This window comes from Prosopis cineraria, unplaced genomic scaffold, assembly GCF_029017545.1.
Source record: "Prosopis cineraria cultivar Desert tree isolate PC_DT_omini unplaced genomic scaffold, ASM2901754v1 PC2, whole genome shotgun sequence".
NCBI classification, from domain to species: Eukaryota; Viridiplantae; Streptophyta; class Magnoliopsida; order Fabales; family Fabaceae; genus Prosopis; species Prosopis cineraria.
Window position 1 is genome coordinate 24,583,619 of NW_026555333.1, and position 14,637 is coordinate 24,598,255.

The window sequence follows — 14,637 nt, forward strand, 5'->3', positions numbered from 1 at the left end:
TATTTAAAAATAACAATGTTAGGATTAAAAGACTAAAAATATATTTTATAAAATTTAAAAATTAAATTAAAATTTTATGTAAAATTAAAAGATTAAAAGTATATTTTAATCTATAATTTTTAGTTTACAAACATTAACAATGAGGAGGTTATGCATTAGAAGACATAGAGAGTACAATGTCAACAGTTGACTGTTATGGACATCCAATCTGTGTGATATTTACAAGTTCAGTATCTACTTTCTCCTCGTCTTTATTGTAAAATGCTTTCAACTATTTTATACATATTTAAAAAAATTATTTTTTTTATATTATAAAAAAATAATATGTACTTTTATTTTTATCGTTGGCCTTAAAAAATAATATAACTACATTAAACATCCTTATACTGATCAAGAAAATGTAAAATTAGAAAAAGTAGTTTAATTATTATAAATTGTCTTACATTTTGGATCAAAAATTATTTTTAAAAAGTATCTTATAAATAGCATCGAAGGGAGTATTCTTTTAAAAAAATGAAGTCTTGAATTGGAATCTTGTATATCACCCTCTGGTCAAAGAATTAACCTCATACTTAATAAGCACTGATAAGAAGATTAGAGTCCCCATAGTGAGAAATTAGACTGTCACCTTGGACCACATTTCGAGACAAATAATTTGGTGTGCACATTAGCAACAAGTGAATCAACACATGGGGACCACAATTCTCAACAAGCTCCATTAAATGCAAGAACATCTTGATTTCTGACATGAATTAATTAGTTATTTGTTGCTGATTGCGTCCATGGCTTTCTCTATTGAATAAAAAAAAATCTATATACCAAGAAGTGTTGTTGGGCTAGCAACATATGTTGTCCAACCTAACTCAATCCGAATTCAAGGCCAATTACTTAGCTTTTCTTTTTGGTAGAAAATCTTTAGCTTTTATTAAGATTGGTCTAGTTGATAAAAATTTAATATATAACTCACAAAATTATGAGATTAAATTTTATTATCGGCATCAAGATTTTATTGGTGGATAATTAGTAAGTACTTCTATAAATGTTTTTTGAGCTGGAGGCATATCCTATTCTTGATAAACTCTCATGATCCAACTCATCTAAACTTTTTTTAAAAAGAATATTTAACTTTCTTTAATACATTGATATTGATTTTCTTTTTCTTTATTTTTTTCCTTTTTGGACTGATCAATACTAAAGCATTTGAACTTGAACTGTCAACAATTTCAAGGACTTGGTTTGGCCCCCTTTGCACCTCCCTACCTCCACTGTATTTGGGAAAAATCTCAGTCCAAATTTCATGTTTTATTTTTTTAATTTTATATTTATTAACATAAAAATTTTATAAAAATTTTTAAATAAATTTGATCGCCAATTTGAATAGTCCAAATTTAATATAAATAGTTAAAAATTAATATTAAAATTTTTTATAAATTTTATAAATTAACTATGTAAATATACTTTGAATAATATATATTAAATATTAAATTTTTTTATAATTTTTATAAATTTTGAATATTAAATATGGAGCATACATATTAAACCTAAATAGTTCAGACTATTTATCAAATTTATTAAATTTTTTATAGGTTTGAATCATCCATATTAAATCTGAATTGTCCAAATTAATAATTATATTTATTAAATTTTTATAAATATAGATCATTTAAATTAAACCTGAACTATTGAAATTGGTAATTAAATTTAGAGAAAATTACGTATTGGTCTCGTGTAATAATTTATTTACAAATAAATCTCATGAAATTTAGAAACAATAGCTAAATATTTTGAGACCTGAGTATAATTTAAAATTAGGGTCAAAAGATAATAGTACCCTTATTAAAAATATATTATATCAATTAAATAATTTATAATTACTTCATTAACAATTCACAGCATCACTTCAAATTTTGACAATTATAATTTTATATACCTAATAGTTAAACTGATAATACATTATTAAAAAGTTTTACACTAATTATTTACAATTATTTCATTATCAATTTACAACTATCACTTTAACTTTTTATAACTGTAATTTTTTATATCTAATAGTTAATATGTCAGAAAAATTAATGTAAAAAGTTAAAATTATAATTGTATAAAAATGTGATAATTATAAATTATTTGATAAATATAATGTATTTTTACTAAGAGCATTACCATCTTTGCATCTTAATTTTAAATTACATTCAAATTTTAACAAATCTAGCTATGGCTTTTAAAATTCATGAGCCTTATTTGTAAATAAATTTACTCTATAGGAGCTATACATAATTCTCCTTAAATTTATTCAAATTTATTTCAATTAATATAAATAAAAATAAAGATTAAAACCTGAAACATGAACTGTCAAGATAATTTTTGCCAAATGCTGCAAAGCTGGGGAGGCAAGCCAATTCCCAATTTCAATGTCAAAATAGTTTGGACCCTATCAAATGACCGAAACGCAACACTCTGCGTCCCTCTTGATCCTGGAAAAAGCCATGTTTGTCCTCGTATCATTACACATCCAAAGTTCATCCAAACGGACCAGTGCTTTTTTTTTTTTTTTTTTTGTTGGAACGTAAAGTACCAGTGATTTGAGGACAACACTAGATCAGTTTTTGCCAAAAAAAAAAAAAAAAAGACGACAGTTTCTACCCAAAATAAATTAATAAATAAATAAATACGATAGTTTGAATATAAAATTGAGACTTTCGAAAATCAAGGGGACAAAAAGTAATTTAATTTCATCTAAAATCTCATCTAAAGTTTACTTCACAAAAGGAAACGTTCACTAGAAAATATAAGATAATAGAAGTTTACCTGCTACCCTCTTGACCATCAAACAAGTCGAAGAAAAACAGATAAAATCAACATCGTCGCCCATAAAAGTTTGAAATTCGGGTGCCTAAGTGAATCTTTTGATCGTATATCCATTGATTTTTCCATTTCACTTATAAACAGTTAGAAAAAAAAAAAAAAAAACACCATTCAAACTATGCAAAGTCTGAGCAACAGGGTCGCACCAAAGCATGAACAAGGCAACAAAAACTGACTAACCAAGAGATTGAAACTATAAAGAAGCTACATCTGAACTCTATCCTCTTGTGAAACCATCAATTATAATCATTTTCCTGGAAAATTGCACATCAAGTAACCATAACATTAAAGGCAAGCATGAGCCCTTTAGCGTGACAGCCATGTGGAAACTACCAACAAAGGAAGCATTAAAAGAAGGCCGCGGCGCACAAATGCATCAACATTTTCAGTTGCGGTCACTTTGCTAAGAATAGAATTCCAGAGTTGTCCAAAGCTGTCCAGCGACTTTTCCTGCACAGAAAATCCATTCTCTTGAATAATGCTATGCAGGAACTAATATCCTACCAATCCTAAATGGGTATACGACTGTCACCTCAGTGCTCAAGTCACTAATAATTTGATCCTTGTTATTCAAGTTTCTCAAAATTCTTATGCTGCTCCCAGACATTGGTTGATCTGTAAACATTTTAATTTTAGCTTCTACAACATCTAGACTCTTGTGGGATCTGTACGCTGAATCAGCGTGTAATGTTTCCATTACAGAACCGAAGAAGTTGGTGACAGGTACCTAACAAGGAGAAACAAAATTTGCAATTCAGAATTCTGCCCAGACAGATTGATTAATAATACTCATTTTTGCTAAACATCAAAGTAATAACCACTAGAGAGAAGCATAAACACAAACAAATTTTGTTGGCAAGTGCTTTGCCGGCACGTATAGCATGCAAGCATCTGCCTTGTTAAGAGATCAGTCATGCAACCACAACCAATATCCCATTGGGATATACAAGATTCCCATTGCTTTACTATTCTTTCTGGATATTTGCTTAAAAGATTATTTAACCAATAAAGCCCTGAGTGGAGTTAAAATGACAAAATAAAATGTGTTAAATAGAAACTATAGACAGAATACGGACAGCCGATGTTATTTGAAGTTTTGCGCCCCATAATGCATCAAGAGAAGTAAAATAGTGTAAGGTAATCCAATCAGTTATGTAGGTAATTCCTCAACAATTAATATAATATCAAAACTCCTTACCATATAAAATTTTTAATATATTTATTTAAAACAAAAAAAGTTCTACCGCATTAAATTAAGAACATAAAATCATTACCTCCTCCAAACTACGTTGATACAGGTCCATTCTATAATACGCAGTTGACATCAACAAATTTGGATTAAATGAATTGAAAAGGCTGCAAAATAAACACAAAATATCCCTGAGTTAACAATCTAACTTCCAAAAGAATATGATGCTGGAATGCTCTACCCACTGCAACACAATTTTCTTGATCCAAAGCAACTATTGCCAATTATCTTTCTAATAGAGGCAAGAGATGTGCATCCACCAAGAATGCAACACATAAGAGTCGATTACCCTAATAATTGTTTTCACTTGCACAGACCATATACTAATAAATCATAAAAACAGAATTCAACTTTCCTCAAAAATCCATTTGGACATATAAAACACCACCAAAAATCAAATATTTGATTTGAACAACAGTAATCAACAGAATTAACACAATATCATGTCACAGATCGGAAGACCTCAGTTTGGTCTCCCAACATTTGGAATTTTGGAGGATGCAAAATGCTCCTCATCTGTATTGATCTCTCTCAACAGATTTCTCCTTTTATCAAAATTACAAAAGACCAAAAGAAAAAAAAAATGCTGCACCTTATGAAAGAAGTTAGGAAAGTAAGATTCCAAGATAAGAGAACACTCAAGACTTGAAAATTAAACAGACTACAGAAACACTTCATAGCAAGAAAAAGAAGTCATGCATTTGCACTTCCCAAAAAAAAAAAAAAAATTCATGGTCTACCTGCTCAAGGAGGCATTATCATACATATTTAGCTTCTCGAAGAAGGCTAGAGTGTAATATGTAAAACGATCCACAACCGAAACACCAACCTGTATTATATAAAACAGGAGACAATTTTAGATGTCCAGATCACAGACCCAATTCAAAAATGAAATGTTCTAACTGCTTCAAACTATGTCAAAAACATTGGAAGGGTCAATGTCGTCAACAGTAGCCACATTGGAAGAAAGGCTAGGCTGAAAATGGGGGACCCTGCCTTAAAACTCCAAGACATGTCAGGCTTAATAAATCATTCCCATGCCATACAGTATAGGTGTGGCAGCTATTATCTTTGCAAACTATAGTGATGGTATAATATCTATCATAAGCTCCCATCTTCCCCCACTTTTTGTCTTCTCCATTGATGAGCTAGTAATTTGTTAGGAGATTGAATCCTTCAGTCATTTCCGAGACAAAATAAAACAGTATAATATAAAGAAGAAACGCTCCAGCATCACAACTCATTTCATAAAGCCAGCACTAAAACTAGGGATTTCAAACACTACAGGTCCATGAAAAGATTACGAGACCTGCAATCATCACAGAATAGCTCAAAATCCTCAACCAAGGAACTCTCATCCTCTTACCTTCCTCAAAACTCCTTTTTCCCACATCTTTCAATCAGAACTGCCAAGTGAAGAGAAAGTTGCTAACTGCTTGAAACCTCACGTTTTTGCCTCTGCCTTTCAACTGTTAGTTTGGTCTTATGATTCTGATTGTTTCTTGACTGCTAGTACAACGATCGTTTTCTTTTCTTTTTTTGTACACTCATTCACACCCTCTGTAGTCTGTTTGGTTTATTAGCTACACTATATTCATTAACTTTTTCATCTGTTCTGCTATTTTTGCTACATACTCAGATGTTTTCTTATTATTTTCTTAGTTCTTGCTAATAACATCAGGACATTTAAGTTTTATTTTCTTACTTGCAACGATTGGTGCTTCAGTTGAACGTTGCCACCAATTCAACTCAAGAGCTTAACATGTTTCTTAATCCATTTAAATCCTTCTAAACGGATGTTTTCCAGATGCAAATTTTTCTTGCATCTGAGAAAAGTTGCATTCGGACGTATGCTGACTGACAGCCAAACACAGCTTTAAGAAGTGCAGACACACAAGGGATCGTTTGTTTAAGCTTTATTCCATGAAAAAATCACTTATTTTTTGAAGAAAAATCTATTTTTTGAAATATTGTCATAATTGTTTAAATTTTTGAAAATATAAAAATCTTCAGAAAAAAAACATTTTTAATAATTTTGAGAAGTTGCTTTGAATAGGTTTTAAAAATAATATGATGCAATAGATGGGAGAGAATGCCATAAAAATGTAGACATACACAAAGATATCATAAAATTTTAAAATAAAGAATAATAAATTATTTTTAAAAAAATAGAAATTCATGTAAATATCATAAAATTTAAAAATAACTAAATAATAATCACTTTTTATAATTGCAATCAGATATAAAATAATGTCTGCTTTTTATAAAATCTCTACAAAATGATTTTTTTTTATAAAATCTCTAAACTATCTAAAGATCACTTATTTTTTAATCTTAAATAAATAGGTCCTAAATAGTTTTATTATAATCTCTAACGTATCTTACATGGAAGCCTGTTTTGGAATTTAAGAGTAAACAAAGAACAAGCTAATATGCCTCGTGGCAATGACTAAAACTCATTTCAATTAAGAGAATGAGGAATAGCAAAGATCAAATTTCTATCATTTGTTCATAGCAACTTAGATACCATTTTGAGTACTGATTCAACTCAAAAGCATAAAGAGTTAAGGCCGTTAAGTAGCTTTAACTTACTTAGCAAAGTGATGACATAGCTTGAAAATTATGTGATTATGATTTTTTTAATAAATTCTTTTAAAATGATTCCTCTGATTATATATTATTGGGGAGGCTGCCACAGCAGTTTTATGGTTTATGTCTATATGCCATTGACAACAGGGATGAACGCAGCAGATGGCTAACATTAGTAAATGGGTACATACATCTGGGTCCAAGTGATGTGAATATGAATTCTCTCCTTTCATGCTGCTTCCAATAGCCAAAACACCTGGTGAATGAAGCTGTAAAGTTCAGAAAATGAAAACAAATCAACCTACGGAGAAAATAATTAGCAATATAAATAAATGACAACTTTTTCTCAACATGACAGAAAACAATTTGACATTGCAGACTTGACATATCTATATGCCAGATTGGTTTTCTACAACCAATACACTTTAATACTTAGATGTAAATGTTGCACCAAGTTAGCCCAGGCCAATAATAAACAGAGAGAGGAAACTTAAAAGTAAAAGCAAACAAAAACTTAGTAAGTACATTCATATCCTTTGCTCTTCACAACATGGCAGTCAAAATGGATCCAGATATGCTTAATACAAGCCAGCATATCATATATGATTAATCAGCGTGCAAAGGTTTTGTGAGATGACAAAGAAATTAACTGCCTAGTGTAGAATGTTTGTAAATCTCCATCCATCAACTTCTGTAATTTTATGTCAGGAACTTTAAAGAGTGGAATGACAGTAACTACACAAGCAATAAGCTGATATTTAAGAAGGAAATACATGCCGCAGGTACATTTACAAGATTGCGCACACAGGCAGGGTTAATATTGAATATGGCACAGAGAATTACCCTATATAATTTATGTGTAAATATAGAAAAAAGGTCATACTTTTTTAATATCATATCCTACATCATCAAGTCATTAGTCACACCCATGAAGTAATCGAATTCAAGCTTCCTAATATCCTTGATTGTTTTACCAATGATTACAAGTCCCATTGAAACAGATGAAGGCATCACTGAACATATCATGAATGACAGAAGGCATGCAGTAATCTTATGGTAGAACAACCAAAAATAGGAATTTTGCAATTCAATTCAATACTTTGATTGACTTATTCCTATTATTATCCATATGTCGAAGGACAGTACACTCTCCTCTTCATGAGAGAATAAATAAGGTCCATTTCATATTAAAAATGCATTTCATGGGAATTCATGTTTGAGTTTTCTAAAAACCATCTTCTAGCAAGCAGTTTAAGACCTGTGAGAAGAGAGTTGAAGCTTGGCACGTGTCCACCATTATCAACAGCTCCTTAAACCTAAGAAACAACATACCAACAAGAAATGAGTTCCATGCCCTGTATAAAGAGATGGTCACAAGATGTCAATAACTACTAAATATGAAGTTAATCACAATATAATATCAATACTTTTTATTTAAAAAGATGGCCTATTCCATAAAACATTTGCTAGGCAAAAACTATATATTGAACTCAGGATACATATAGGCAGAATCACTAATTGGAAGTTTGAAACTAGGCAACACTACAGCATATGCAACCTGATAGGTGCTCACAATAACCGGAAGAAATAATAAGAATAAATCTACTAAGATGATACAGAACAAGAATCTCGTTCTATATTTTTCTCAATAGCCACGCTCCGGAGAATCTCCAAAAGGTTTGAAAGACTATTTTATTAATTTCCTGATATGCTAGCTTCAAGGTTGCTAGTCATATTTATAATGCTAAATACAATCTAAAATAAAATCTAGATAACTATTTAAGATAATGAATAAAATCTAGATAACTAAATAATTAAATAAAATTTCCTAAAATCTAAAATACTAAATAAAATCTAACTAGATAAAATTTGAATCTAAAGAATTAAATAACCAAATAAAATCTCAAGAAATATCTCAAACTAATTAAAATGCTAAATTAAATGAATTTAATCCTAATTTATCTTTTGCTTCTTCCTTCTTGAATAAGTCTGAATTCTATCCGGAATCTTATCACAACCAGCCATACAAGAACGCATACAACCACAGCCCTTAATCTAAAACTTTATGTCAAATATCAAGTTCACAAATCAAACTTAAAAGTCACAATGTTAATATTGAATAAGATTTTATACCTACGCTTCTCTTTCATTTGCTTCACAGCATCAGCTAAATCATGACTCTGGAGCTCTTCTGAGTCCTGAAATTTCAAAAATTCATCACCTCCATGCCCTGTCATATACAAAAGTATGTGACTCCCTTCATCACTTAGCAGACGCTTAGACCTTGGAACAGCAGCCTCATGACGACCTGTCAAGACCCGTAAAAAGTTTTCCACTGTCACTTCATAGCCACGATAATCTACCTGAAAGTTAGGAAGCAAAATGTTCATCCTTTGAAAGACTCTGCATATAGCCCTAAAGCATGTTGAAAGTGATGAATATTATCCCTTCGGATCATATCAGATGAAAGTCTCCATATAAACAAGTGTTACTAAAAATGAGTGAATGCAACTGGACAAGGAGGTTCATTGGGTTAACGATGTATGAGAATAATATTGACAGATAGAGATAAGGAAAGAATAGAAGGAATTGAGAGAACAGAGAAGGTAGGAGAGATAGAAATTAAGAGGAATAAGAGCAAGACAGAAGAGAGGATATGTTGAATAGTCAAGCTTTTACATTCATCAATGATAGAATTTACAATTTGAGTTGTAGGGTATTATAGGAATAGGAATAATACCCAACGGCCACTAACAGCCACACATATTAACGGCCATGCAACAAACTAATGTCATTATTATAAAATCATAACAGTTAACCATAGTCCTTTATGAAACTGCAGCACCTCTTCTGAGAATTACAGATATTAACTCAGTCAATCAATGCAATTTGAATGCATTTCTCAGAGAGAGAAATGGAAAATTTACATGATTATCAGAGAAATGAGCTATCAGTAACAAGCTATAGCAGTGAGAGTACCCAAAGTCAGCCAAGCTACTTATGCAAGATTCAGGGTAGAGTAGCAGGCATATCCGTATACCAGGCACAAGCTTTGCTCATCATACAAAAGAAGCCTCCGAAATATTAATACTCACATGGAAAAATTAATTATCAATTAATTTCATAGCAAAAGTATGTGCGTAACAAAACATAAAGATATTAACGTCTTTCCCTCCTTTCATGCACAAATTAGCAAGTAAAACTTCAATTTCTTGTGTTATTTCTACAAACGTAGCCATTTAGTCAAAACACAGAACAGCCCCTGCTCAAGCCATGTATTGATAGGACTAACGCCAAAGAGTAGTGATCTCCCGAGATGCATAGTCAACAAAAGGCCTTGACCTCAGATATTTTCATTATGAGCAACGAGAGTTCAGAATTTATCAATAATCTCTTTCTGGACAGTGAGAAGGCTACACATTAGAAGAAAAAGTTATTTGGGATTGTTATGAGCGCTGAATTTCCTTCACTACTTCCTTTTTCTATTAGACTGGTTCCATAACTTCAATCTTTATAATCTTCTATCTCATTACATTGTTCTCGTGTATTATATAGGTGCATATATGTACATGTATATATATATATAGATATATATTCCCACTTTTTTTTTTTTTACTGATATACAGAAGTTTCAAATCCACATCCACAACTGGCTCATGAGCTTATGGTTTGTTAATATAATTTAGATTCATAACAAGACACTTCCAAAGCCAACACTAAGAATATTATCTGTTGAATAAGGAAAATGACATGCATAAAGAAAACTCACCTCCACATTGTCCCCATACAAATTAAGCTTGTGATTCTCGTTATTAAAAACTTGGGCAGGGTATTTGTTTCTAGCATTACATGCCATGTCATCTGCCAACATGAGTATTATCCTCTCATCAGGTATTCCTAACCGCTTAACTGTCCTGATTAACAAGGAAATGACAATGAAAAAAGGTAATTACCAAGTATAATTAAAACAAATAAAGTTAAATTGGATATTACCTATACAAGGATAGTGTATTGGCCATGTGTCGATAATTAAACCTGAATGAGGGAAGCAACAAATTAAGCAAACCAACCATGCCATCCAACTAGGATTGTTATGATGCCTAGTCTAAAGCAATTTCAAGGATGCATGCACTAGACCATAAATTTTGTTCTAAGTCAAAATACAGGTTGCTGAAAATGTTCATATTCTCTGAAACAAAAAGGAAGTCCATATTAAAGCACACTAGAAATACTGTAGGAATGAAATACAGCCAAAAAAAGATGGTAAATTCTAACATGAGACTGCTTTTCTAGTGATAATGATAATAATCCGGATTTTGGCAACATTCAAACTAATTTAATAATTGATAATTATTTAAGTCCATGTAAACAACTAAAGTTGCTAACTGAAATAAAAACAAATAAACAGACCAATCATAAATGAGATGGCACACTATATATCTTTAACACAATGTCTGAAATCAGGTCAGTTGGAATAAAGTAACTATCCTACTTTATTGTTGTCAGAGTTGGTCAATAAACAATTCAAAAGAACCAAGAAAAGAAAACAATGTCATGATACTTTAAGAGGGTTTTATAACTCACAAAAAGAGATTTAGAAATTGATAGTGAAAAAATCAAGATATAGGTAAAATTTTGTAATGTTATAAATTAAAAGTGGAAGCTGGGCTTACCAGAAGCGTGATGTGCAGACTAAGACAGCCCAATTATTAGTATGCATTGTGGATTCAGATGAAGATGACAAATGTGCCACAGAGTTGCCAATGTTTCCAAGATCCAGCAGCAATATCATTAATACTCCAATAGGTAACTTTAGGACATTAAAGATCCTCAGGAACCTCATGCTTCTATACAACGACTCTCACACCAAGTGTGTCAAATCTATTGTTCTTCAAAAAGTAGACATATTACTTAGTTGCCTCTTTTCTTCAGGAATCAAAGAAACATTTCCATAGCTGCAAACAAAAATGAGCCTTCAAACTGGGAATATTGAATTGCACAACTAGCTAGGATCGAGCAAGAAAAATTAATACTCCATTACAAAATCATTGCCTCAAAGCTTATTATTGATGCAACAGTTCACACAATTGCTAGTGCTCATATAGCAAAACAAACACCACCTGTAATCCTTCAGTCAGACTATGAATGACATGATTCCCCAGAGAATCCATAAAGAACCAACATCTAGAAGCATGGAGGGGGAAAAATTAGAAACTAACTAGGAAGTTTTTAATGGGTGGACGGTTTCATGTAAAGCCTTTGCAACAAGAGACAGTTATCATTTGAAAGAAAAATGCTGACCAAGAAACAAAAAGGAATCAAATAACTAGGCCCCTGCCCTACAACAGTACAACCTGTGTATCTACATGGATAATATAATGATGCTAGAGGGAAAACAAGCAATGCTCATTGCCAATTTCTTTGGTGTTGAGGGAAAGCATAGTACCATATTTGTTCAAACAAAGATATATCTAGCAACCTATCACACAATAAAACATCATTATTCTTCAAGCCATGCCTAGTACAGATTGAGACCATGTAATCAATCACCTTACAACTCAAACTCGTACTTAAAAAAAAAAAACTCATAACTGATAGAAACATATATGTTTTCTCATGTGCGGATTTTCTGAAAGGACAAACATGCAGTGATATTAGTTAAAAGCAAAAATTTATTTTCAAAGGGATAGAGCATAGATATAACTCTTACTTTTTCCTATTAGTTCTCCAATACAACAAAACTATTCACATCTCATCATTCCACATCAGGATTTCCCAAAAGAAAAAAAGGTAAGGAATGTAAACTTGTATTGATTGTGATGGAATCATACAAAGCTATTTGATAAGTTAGGCTACTTATATACATCTACTATAACCTCCTAATTAACTTAACCACTCTATCTAGCCAACAAAAATCACATGCTATGTCATTAAAAGTTGATAATAAACACACAAAAAATGCATTTTAGTCTAGTACTTTGAATAATGCTTCCTATTACAAAAGTTGATGAAAATGCAAGTAGCTACATCTTAGCTTTACAGGAAAAAAAGATTTAAGCTGGACCATAGAACCACCTATGATCTTGAACAGAGTTGAATAAGCCAAATTACTTTATAATTCTTATATCTTATAAGCCATTCAATAGAAAGAAGTAAATCCAGGGAACTCAGATTCCCAGTTTTTTCTAGGAAAATGAATAATTTTGAACTAACTTTGTTGTTCAATCATAGGTGGACCTGTACTACGCTCAGTGGGGCAACTGTCCCTACTGAAATCTTTGAAATATGCCTAGTTGATATAATATCCTTTTATTTTTTGTTCCAGATGCTTTGATACAGCTCGAGCCAATTCATTTACAAGATCACACAACATGAATAACTTGACAATTTTCCAAAATTGATAATAATATAAAAAGATTAACAAACAGAATGCCAATACTCAACAAATCCAACATTGCAGAACACCACAATCGAATCATACAAGTCGCTAGTCATCAAAATGAAAAGGGAAGAAGTATAATAGTCAATTACACACCATTCACGCAAACACTAGTACAAAAAAAAAAAAAAAAACTCAACATGTAAATGTTCCCAGATTCAAAAGCGTCAATATGCAAACGGTTACACGACCAGATTCAAAGGCAAATTAAAATGAAAATTTAAAACAAAGCAAGAACAGATAACAGATGACACGGGGAACAAATTAAAATCTTGATTCAAAGCCACATTGAACAAATCAATTTCACCGGATTTCGAGAGTAGAGAAAGCCCTTGGGTTCGAACCTTCTTCACTGGTTGCACAAGAAAAACGCTGACAACGGTGGATGGCGTCCGACAGAGTGTGGAATGCTTGTTCGACGAAGAGAAATGGAGCCGCAGAAAGTATTTTATCGGAATTATAATTAATTTTAGGAGCGATATTGGTGATTGGAATACGTCAAAAATTACTTACTGAAAAATAATAAAAGTTATTTTATTAATTTGTATATAATTATTTTTTATATTCAAATTCTTTCATAACAAAATACTTCGTTCAAAAATATAAAATATTTTTTGAGGGGTTAGATGTTTAAAAATATAAGATATTTTTAATCTTTTAAAATATAATTATTAGTTTTTTTCCAAAAGTGTCCTAATAATAATAATTTTATATTTATTATATAATTTTTAATAGGAATAAATATAAAAAGTTAAAATTAATTAAAAAATAGGTAATTATTTTATTGAGGAGTGAAATTCGATTATTTTATTGAAAAATTCTCCAGTATCAAATAACATTTTTACAAGGTTTTTATTTAATTTCTTGGATTTACCGAATGTACTTTTAAATTTTTTTTATTTATTCTTGTTATCATTCTTTTTTATTTTCTCATACTTATTTTTTCAAAAATATTTTCTAAATAATAAAAAATGAAACTAATATGTGGATCATTCTAATTTTCATCGACTTTTAATTAGGTTCCTTTGATTTATTGTGCGTTAATCTAGCCATCGTACTCTAATCAATTAAATATAGAAAGAATGGCAAATAAGTTCTAATAAACCTAATTAATTTAAATTAAGTTTCAAATATCAAGATCTAGAAATTTGCAAGGTTAGCTCTCAAATTTAGTAATTTTATTATGATAAATTTTTAACTTGTGTTCCAAATTTTAATATGAAAAATAAATTTATTTATTCTTCAATTATATTAAAATTTTAAAAATAAATTATAAATTTATTATGATAAAATTATAAAATTGAGAGCTAAATTTAAAAATTCTTGAAGTTTGGCAATTGAGACTTCATTTGAATTAATTGATCTCTTAGAACCTATTTATCATTATCCCTTAAATATATTAGTTAGTGAATGTTAAAAATATGTTTAAAGTATACTTTTAATCTTTTAATTTTATATAAGATTTTATTTTAATCATTTAATTTTATAAAGTATATTT

General features: G+C 30.5%; 1 protein-coding gene across 1 annotated transcript; it reads right to left on the reverse strand.

Moving 5' to 3' along the window:
- Nucleotides 1–2,952: 2,952 nt before the first annotated feature.
- Nucleotides 2,953–13,584, reverse strand: LOC129303601 (uncharacterized). Its single transcript, XM_054943016.1, has 11 exons — nt 13,484–13,584; nt 11,374–11,655; nt 10,694–10,735; nt 10,470–10,614; nt 8,834–9,063; nt 7,959–8,016; nt 6,892–6,969; nt 4,852–4,940; nt 4,137–4,218; nt 3,395–3,589; nt 2,953–3,312 (listed from the first exon to the last, which is right to left on the reverse strand). The coding sequence occupies exons 2-11, from the start codon at nt 11,541–11,543 to the stop codon at nt 3,169–3,171; spliced, it is 1,233 nt and encodes a 410-aa protein (XP_054798991.1). The 5' UTR covers nt 11,544–11,655; nt 13,484–13,584; the 3' UTR covers nt 2,953–3,168.
- Between the last annotated feature and the right edge of the window lie 1,053 nt (nt 13,585–14,637).